The sequence below is a fragment of the Camellia sinensis genome, chromosome 1 (assembly GCF_055761805.1).
Source record: "Camellia sinensis isolate YWXY chromosome 1, ASM5576180v1, whole genome shotgun sequence".
Lineage (NCBI taxonomy): Eukaryota > Viridiplantae > Streptophyta > Magnoliopsida > Ericales > Theaceae > Camellia > Camellia sinensis.
Genome location: NC_138961.1, coordinates 223,664,395 through 223,673,422, shown reverse-complemented (window position 1 = coordinate 223,673,422; position 9,028 = coordinate 223,664,395). Strand labels below are relative to the sequence as shown.

General features: G+C 36.2%; 1 protein-coding gene across 1 annotated transcript; it reads left to right on the top strand.

The window, feature by feature from the left end:
- Nucleotides 1-1,643: 1,643 nt before the first annotated feature.
- Nucleotides 1,644-3,555, top strand: LOC114272742 (protein JINGUBANG). The gene has a single exon (XM_028214458.2). The coding sequence runs from the start codon at nt 1,792-1,794 to the stop codon at nt 3,139-3,141; it is 1,350 nt and encodes a 449-aa protein (XP_028070259.2). The 5' UTR covers nt 1,644-1,791; the 3' UTR covers nt 3,142-3,555.
- The last annotated feature ends 5,473 nt before the right edge of the window (nt 3,556-9,028 follow it).

Below are 9,028 nucleotides of genomic sequence, written 5' to 3'. Positions count from 1 at the left end.
CTGCTTGAAAAATGAATTTGTGTTTAATGTAAATTTTAATGGAAAGTATTCCTCTCTTGATTTCTCCGGTGGTTTGAATAGGTGGAAGACGATACCCAACCAGTGAGCATCCAATATGGCGCCCTGTCGCTACTTCTTTTTGTCGGCTGCGGCGGAGGAGAAACAAGTACCTCGAGACATAGCTATCTTTCGAATTACTCAGAACTTGCATCAGATAAATAACCAAGAACATATATGAATGGTTGACATTTAAATAGGTTATTCTAGAGTTTGTATAAATTATATCTAGACCCTACATTAATATTTTTTTGATGGGCACAGCCCAGAGGGGTTGTCTTGAGTTACCCAAACAATCACTCACCTGAAGCCTAGCCAGGCAGGCCCAACACTAAGCCTAGTAGAGAACTTACAATGGTTAGGCCGAGGCACCAGCTAGGAAGGGAGCTGACCACGTGACAAACAAAGATTTCGGAGAGTTATTCAACCCATATGCCAAACATTAAATGAGTCTGTCAAAGTATTAAATGTAACAAGACCTCTAACCCTAAGGCAATAGAAAACCACCATGGTTGACGGCAAGCAAATGGCAAGCTTTCGGCCAATGGGATAATGTGAATAGATAAGGAAATGATGGGAGAGGAATATAAAGAAGCTTCTAATAATTCACATTGGTAAGAAGAAATCTCTCTCTCTCTCTCTTCCTTTCTAGACTGTTTTCTGATATCATTTCGACCCCGTTTAACTCAACCATCGGAGGGTCCACAGGAGGGAATCACCCCATATCAAAACCTTCCCATTGGACTTGTTGCAGGAGTGTCTGGAAGGACGGAGCGAAGACAACCCGTGGAGTCCCTGTATCAATCCGACCTAGTCCTACCCCGATAAAACAGCATCATCATTTTTAAGTAAATTTTTGGATAAAAGTTTTGAATTTATAATCTTGATGGTTTGAAACGAATGGCAATTCATAAATTTGACTGTTGGATGAAGAATTGAATCTAAATTAAGACTCTTATCTTATGGTGTGTAAGTGAATTTATTTAAAAAGAATAATACGAGATACCAACATTTGAAACTCGTGAATATAATTGTGAGAATTTTATTAAGAATCATTTAAAATTTATATTAAATAAGTATAAGTTAATTATAAGTTGATGCACTAATATTTTATTTACATGATATGATTGGTATAGGATGAACATATTTTTTCTTGTTCTTTTATTCTATTTAAATTTAAATTTGTTCGAGTGTTATAAATTTTTTATAGTAAAATTATTAAATTAATCTAATAATTAAAACAGAACATGGAGTAAAAACTTGTTAGACAAATGCTCTTTGGCTGGCCGGTGTACATGCATCAAAACAAAGCCATCCTTTAGAAGAAAAAAAACAAACTTCCCTTTTGAAAATTTAACTTGTTAGACAAATACTCGTTGGCTGGCCGGTGTACATGTATCAAAACAAAGCCATCCTTTAGAAAAAAAAAACAAACTGCCCTTTTGAAAATTTCAACCACAACCTGTTTGACAAAATCTCATGTCCCTTTCTTTAACATTACATCTCACAAATTATCATCCCACACATTTTTCTACCCCACCTATTTATATATATATAACTATATATACATCTTCTTCTTCAACCTTTTGATTCTTTAATCACCCTCTCTCTCTTTCTTTCTTTCTTTTTTCAATTCACTTTCGGTTTTCTTAGGATCTACTTTTCCTTTTTCTTTATTCTAATTGTATTCTGTTTTTTCACCAGCAACATATATATACATGAGAGAATATCAAAATGAGAAACTCAAGAAGAGGCAAAATGGTGATAGAAACCAACAGTTCACATCGACAAAAATTCGGCAAGCTAATGCAATCCGAACCAAATGATGCCGAAGAATTCTCCTTCCGCCTCAGCAATGCATCGGACGCGAGTTCGAGACTATCAAACACCACGGACAGCAATAATTTTCAATACCCATCTTCATGGGAACAATTCTCTCCATTTTCAGCACCTTCATGGAATCAAACATCTCCAATATCAAACTCTCCATGGACCTCTCACATCTCCCAGGCAAACAACGTCGACGACAATTATTCTAACACCAACCTAATAGGCTCCCTTGTCCGCGAAGAAGGCCATATATATTCGTTAGCAACTTATGGAGATTTGTTATATACCGGATCAGATAGCCAGAACATTCGGGTATGGAAGAACCAGAAAGAATTTTCTGGGTTCAAAGCGAACAGTGGGTTGGTTAAGGCCATTGTTATTGCTGGGGAGATAATTTTCACGGGTCATCAAGATGGGAAAATTCGGTTATGGAAGGTCTCTGCGAAGAACCCAAGCGTTCACAAGAAAATCGGGACATTACCCACCTTGAAGGACTACATTAAGAGCTCGATCAAGCCCAGCAATTACGTCGAAGTGAGGAAGAATCGTAATGCGGTCTGGATCAAACACTTTGACGCCATTTCTTGTTTGGCATTGAGCGAAGATCATACCCTCCTGTACTCTGGTTCTTGGGATAAAACAGTAAAGGTTTGGAGCATTTCAAATTCCAAGTGCTTGGAATCAATTAACGCTCATGACGACGCGGTTAATTCAGTTATTTCTGGGTTTAATAGGTTAGTCTTTACAGGCTCGGCCGATGGGACTGTGAAAGTATGGAGGAGAGAGTTACAAGGCAAAGGTACGAAACATATCTTTTCACATACTCTGTTGAAGCAAGAATGCGCAGTCACGGCACTGGCAATCGACCCGTCTGCAATGATGGTTTACTGCGGATCTTCGGATGGGCTTGTGAAATTTTGGCAACGAGATATGCTTCTCTCCAATGGCGGTATGTTGAGGGGTCACAAGCTTGCGGTTCTGTGCTTGGCCACTGCTGGGAATTTGGTTTTTAGTGGGTCGGCGGATACGAGGATTTGCGTGTGGGTTAGGGAGGCAGAGGGGGAGCACGGTTGCCTGGCGGTGTTGACAGGGCACGATGGGCCAGTGAAGTGCTTGGCGGTGGAGGAAGAGCAGGGAAGGGGAGGAGGAGGGAGGCGGAGTGAGCGGCATTGGATTTTGTATAGTGGGAGTTTGGATAAATCGGTGAAGATATGGAGAGTGTCGCCGTCTCATATGACACAGATGGAAACATAGCAGCAGCAGCCCGCAGGTTTCGCCACACCGCCCACTTTTACCTCATTTCCAAGCTTTTCGTCCCGGCAGGGTAGCAAATCAACGAGCCAAAGGAAGTATTACGGCTAGAGGAGGATCAGAGCCGTTAATCAGTACAGCATGTGGTAATGTCACAAATACATTTTTCATTCTATTGACGTGAGTTTTAAATAAGGCCCACACCAATAGACGTACGAATGTCTTTTGTGACATTAACACATATTACTAAGTTTAAACAGTATAAAACATAATTTTTATGTAACAGAAGCAGCTACTCTACTGAGCATACAAAATTGTATGGGAATAATGTACAAAAATTTTGCTTGTATAGTTACATCATGTGAACATGTATCAAATGTATTGCATTTTTTTTTGATCGGTAGAAGATTTCATTAATGAAACCCATAGCGGCACTTACAAGAATCCATCCAAACCAAAACTTACACCAAACAAAGTAAAAATTTTGCAAGAAACACAAAGGAGAGAACCTAAGAAAATATTCAGACGCACCTCTCGTGCACGTGCTTGTATTGCGAAGCAGAACCGATCATAAGAATCGGTAATAGAGCATGTCTGGAATAAATCATAAATCTCAACCACAAAGTGGGTAAGCCTAAGAGGCACGCACTGATGGACTCCCAATAAAACATACACGCAAACAGAGCACAACACAAAGGAAATCAAAAACACAAAATAGAGAAAACATAAACCCACACACCAAACAACTTCCAACAGCAACGACTACCGCAGATCCGACGAGGAAGAAGGAGACAGATCCGGTGAGGCCACGGCCGGAGTTGAAGCGGAGGGAGGAAACACCCCACAAAAGAGGGAGATGATGGAAGTACAAAGCTTCCAGATTATTAAACAAGAAAAGGAAAGAGAAAAATGGGGGTAGGAGGAGGGAAGAGGAGGCCGAAAGCCGCCGGAATCTCCTCCCCACCCCCGACTGCCACAGCCCTTAAAAACCCTAGAAGAAGAAAAGTGTAGAGTGAGAATTTGTGTCTACGTTTCCTACACATAAGATTCATACAAGCACCACCAGGGTTGGTAGCCTGGTGGAAGGACGCAGCATGTTCCCCAGCCGAGACCCAGGTTCGATTCTTGGGTGGGGGATGTTTGTTATCTCTACGGAGAGCTCGCCCTTTACTCCCCTCGTTCCTGGGCTCTGCTGCGGCGTGTGTTTGCCCTCTACTGGTGCCCTGGTGGTGGGTCCCTCACTTGGTGAGGGTTAATTCCTGGCTGGCAATCGGTTACCCCGGGGCCAGGGCTCACAGGGGCCATGATGACACCACAGAGCCCTTTTATTTCTGATAAAAAAAAAAAAAAAAAAAAGATTCACACAAGCATATCCAGATCGGACTAGTATTAAGATAAAATTTTGTTGGAAATGGTAGTTGTATGTATACAGGTGGTAGGTTTTAATTGGCTTTTGTTTTTTCGGATTTGATTGATTGTAAAGTTGATTGTATTTGTGTTATTTTCTTCTGATTGATATTGTTATGGGCATATCAGTTGACTTTAATTACTTATTAATGCAATGAGAGTGAAATGATGGGGGATTGAGATTTGAGTTGAAAGTTGTTTGTTATTCTAATTTATTTCGACATGAGAATTGATTTGTACTCCATCAAATTCTTAAAATTGTATAGATTTCGCTTTGGTTTTCCATTGATCATTTTAGAAGGGAAAATTTTACACTAATTTGTTTTGTTAATTGATCTATTATTGAGAGAGATATTTATCTGATCAGTAAAGTCAACTAAAAATATTGTTGAGTTATCATGGGCTCATTATAGACCCATCTTGATGATTTATATTATTTATATTGTATGATTATTCGAGAATATTATCTTTACAAAAAAATCAAATTATTTAAACTACTATAACCACATAATTAGATACCATAATTGTGGACTGGACAAGTTGATTGATTTTCTCTACTTGTTTTGGTCAAATGACAGGTGTGGTCCGTTTGGTATGTTACAAATAAAAATGTGTGAAGTTTCTGTGTCGCACAAAGTCTTCTTGAATTTAAATGTGGATTGCGCAATTGTCTTTTGTGTAAATTGATCCTTCATGCATAGATTTCTATAAGAAAAAGTTGAGATTTGGATTTAAGACAATCTTATGAGCTCAGCAATGGCTCAATAAGTCAACTGGGTAGATAAGTGGATGGAACCATTAATATATATAGGTTCATTATTATTTAATTAAAAAAAATAATTTTATACAAATAAAAAATATATGCAGAATTTATATATAAAATAAGATGACTGGATTGAGATTTATAATTTTAAATTAAAATACTTATTTAGAAAGACATCACTATCATATTATTTAGTAGAGAATTTTGCATAGAAATTGGATAATGATAGTATTTTTTTAGTTGAAAATGAGAAATGTAGGTGAATTGAAGTAAGGGTAGGGCTTCTCTTCAGTTCCTAATCAGATTAGAGGGTACTGTTGAGTTCGTTGGAGTTTATCACGGGTCCCATTTCGATAATTCGAACCGTTGAATATGTAGAATTCGTCGAGTATTATATGCTTGTAAAAAATCATGTTGATCGGATATTGATAGCTACGTGTTCAAATCGGATTTATGTTAACCGTTTATTTTTCATTGTCTATTTTTTTTTATAAAAAAACTGGTTTGGTCATGTAATTATCAATATCCGATTTTCGTGATTTTTTACAAATACATAGGACTCGACAAGTTCTACACATTAAACGATTCGAATTATTGAAACGGAACCCATAATAGGCCCCCACAGGCTCAACAGTTGGAGGAAGCCATACTCTTAAAATAATATTTTTGATAAAATGAAGGGTCGGCACAAATACAAAACCTCTAGAATATCTTCATATTATAAAATAATATAATAATAATTCGTATTATATTTAGGGTTCGTTTGATTTAGTTTTAAAATTATGATTTGAGTATAGAGTTGTATTTTGAGTTTTGAGTTTTTGAATCGTGATTTGAAAAGATTAAAAGAGAAAATGCTTGGTAGCTCGAATTTATGTGACCCGAATGGCTTGAATGTCTCAAAACGATGTCGTTTTACCAAAATGACGTCGTTTTGATACATTCGAGCCATTCGGGCTATGAAAATTCGAGCTACCAAGCATTGTTGAAGATAAAATTTGTTTAATTATGAGTTTGAAAATAGTTTTGGGATAATTTGTACTTTTTTTTTATTGATTGATGTATAGAATGTAAGATGAGAGATAAAAGAAAAAAAGTGATTGATTGATTGATTGATTGATTGATTAATAATAATAATAATAATAAAAAAGAGGAGAAATAAATTTTGAAAGTAATTTTGAATTATTTTTTTAAAATTTGTTTAGTTATAAATTTTGGGGGGTTTTTTTTTTAGGGTCCCTTGTGTTAAGACTTTATAGTATAAAGGACATCTAATATTTTTATAATGTCTAAGGTCCCTCAATTTGATCCAGAGAAATTCTATTTAGAAAAATTCTTTCCAACTCAGAGAAATTCTGCAAGGCACAGTCCTTACAGTTGATGCCCAGTCTTTTTCCTGCCCAGCATCAAGACTGGGCATATTCGTAATCTATGTGCCCAGTCTTCTTCCTGCCCATATCCTTAATTAACAGCATCAATATAAGTAGAAGAATGGCAATCTTGCTGCTGTAACAATTGTGGGATGTATGGCATGCACACAAGATTTCCAGTAAATAACTCAACATGTAACACAACAAACAGCACTTCCAAACCAAAACAACATAAGAGAGCAGAGGAAGTGAATAAGACCCAAGTATATGCATAATCAATAGTAAGCACGGAAGAAATTGTGTGTAAACAACCATAGGAGACAACTCCAATCCATCATGGGAATGAACTCCTAGAACGAAAAGCAATAATTGCATGATTTGTGTTAACATTGAAGTTTATCAACAAAAAAATACATATATATATCACCCTTTTTATCCATAATACCACTACAGACAAGCATTTTTGGTGTCCTTCAATCTAAATGACCCTAGCAATAATCTTGCCACTAGATTAAGGCCATGTTAGCGCTTGAATGCATGATCATATTCTAACACACAACATCAAGCTAACCTCATCATAGCAGGTCATTAATTTTGTAATTAATATGAGTAACAAGCCGAAGGAATGAACTTGATAGGATACCTACTGTTCTAGGACCAAAAATTATTAATAAAACATGGAAGGATCCAAAACAGTACAACAATGAAGTTCTCATGCGCCAAATTCATTAGCTAAATTAGCAGAATGCAGAAAATTTGTCAAAATTCATTCTTAACAACTAGAAGAGCATTAACTTGAATGAAAAGAAAATGTAATACCAGAGAAAATGTAAGGTCCCTCAATATCAATCTAGAGAAAATCGATCCAGAGAAAATTCAATCCAGAGAATTTCTCTGGACAAATCACAGAGAAAATTCCAAATTTCTCTAGACCAACACCAAATATCTCTGGACATATCACCCACACCAAATATCTCTGGACACATCACAGAGAAATTTTACACATCTCCAACACCAAATTTCTCTGGAAGAGAATCTGAGAAAGAGCATAGATTATGATATATTACCACCATAGAAGAATAGCTGAAGAAGAACCTAACTCATCAAGTAAATTAAGAGAGAGAGAGAGAGAGAGAGAGAGAGAGAGATCTTCGAAAATAGCTTTCAAAAAGTATCCATAGATATTTGTAAAAGCTCTGATCAACAATGGACTTTTTTAATTTTCCCTTCCAACCCAGAGAAATTTACAAAACCCAAAGAAAATTACTTCCAACCTAGAGAAATTATGAACTTCCCAAAGAATTTCTCTGGGTTCAACCCAGAGAAAATTGAAATTTCTCTACAAAGGAGGAGGTCTTGGAAAAAAAACAATACAAGCTACACCAAATTTGTATATTCTTAGGAAGACGATAAACACCAGCCCAGAAATTACAAAGTCTTCCCAAAGTGAATGCATGTACAAACTAAATACAAACACATGGTAAATAACTGACATAATTCAAAATGAGGAAAAAACAAAGAATAGGATTTCCAGAGAAAATTTGATTTTAAAACCCGTATTCCACTTGTTGAAAGTTGATTTTAGATTAGATTAAAGGTTATTTTAGAAATATGGTAAAGAAATCAATTTTGAACATATTTTAAAGGTTGTTAAATTAATATAGAGATCAATTCAACTCGTTTATAGGAGAAAACTCCAAAAAGAAGAAGAGCAAAAAAAAAAAAAACCAAAATGAGATAAAATGTCAACCCTTTGGTGCAAAAGTTGTAACCAATTCAAATAACTCCATTAGTTTGTATTTTTACGTGAAGTGCTTTCGAAAAACACAAGCAGTCGTGGTGGTTGGCCTGGTTGGCCCCAGACTTGAACATGTGAACCAAGCTGGAAATCCATATGTTGAAGCAATAACACTACACAAAGGCATCAAAAACATTTTTTGAAGCTATGGAGAGACTTGTTCTGGTCATAGGCTAGAATTAATTGCAGTGCTTTCAGTAATGAAGAAATCAAATCTAATAAAGTTAGTATAGTTGAAAATTTCTCAGAATTCATTCATCAAATTCCACCTGACATTGAAATCTTTCTTCACAACCATAAAAAGCAACAAGCAAATGATATGCAGCAGACCTAATGGTCAGAATGGTCTAATAATGCAGGAGATTGTTTCTGTTTTAAAAAACATAAAAAATTAAACTGATACTAAACAGGTGGAAGTATATAAAACTTACATCACCATTCGCAACCTGATTCACATGCAGAATTATATTCATGTTTATAAGGAGGTCCATCACATGTATGTTAATGAAGTAATAAATTCAATGAAATGCATGTTCAAATTCGTGCATTGTT

What these genes read in the sequence shown, in the direction of transcription:
- LOC114272742 (XM_028214458.2), top strand. Translation starts at nt 1,792, where the DNA reads ATGAGAAACTCAAGAAGAGGCAAAATGGTGATAGAAACCAACAGTTCA.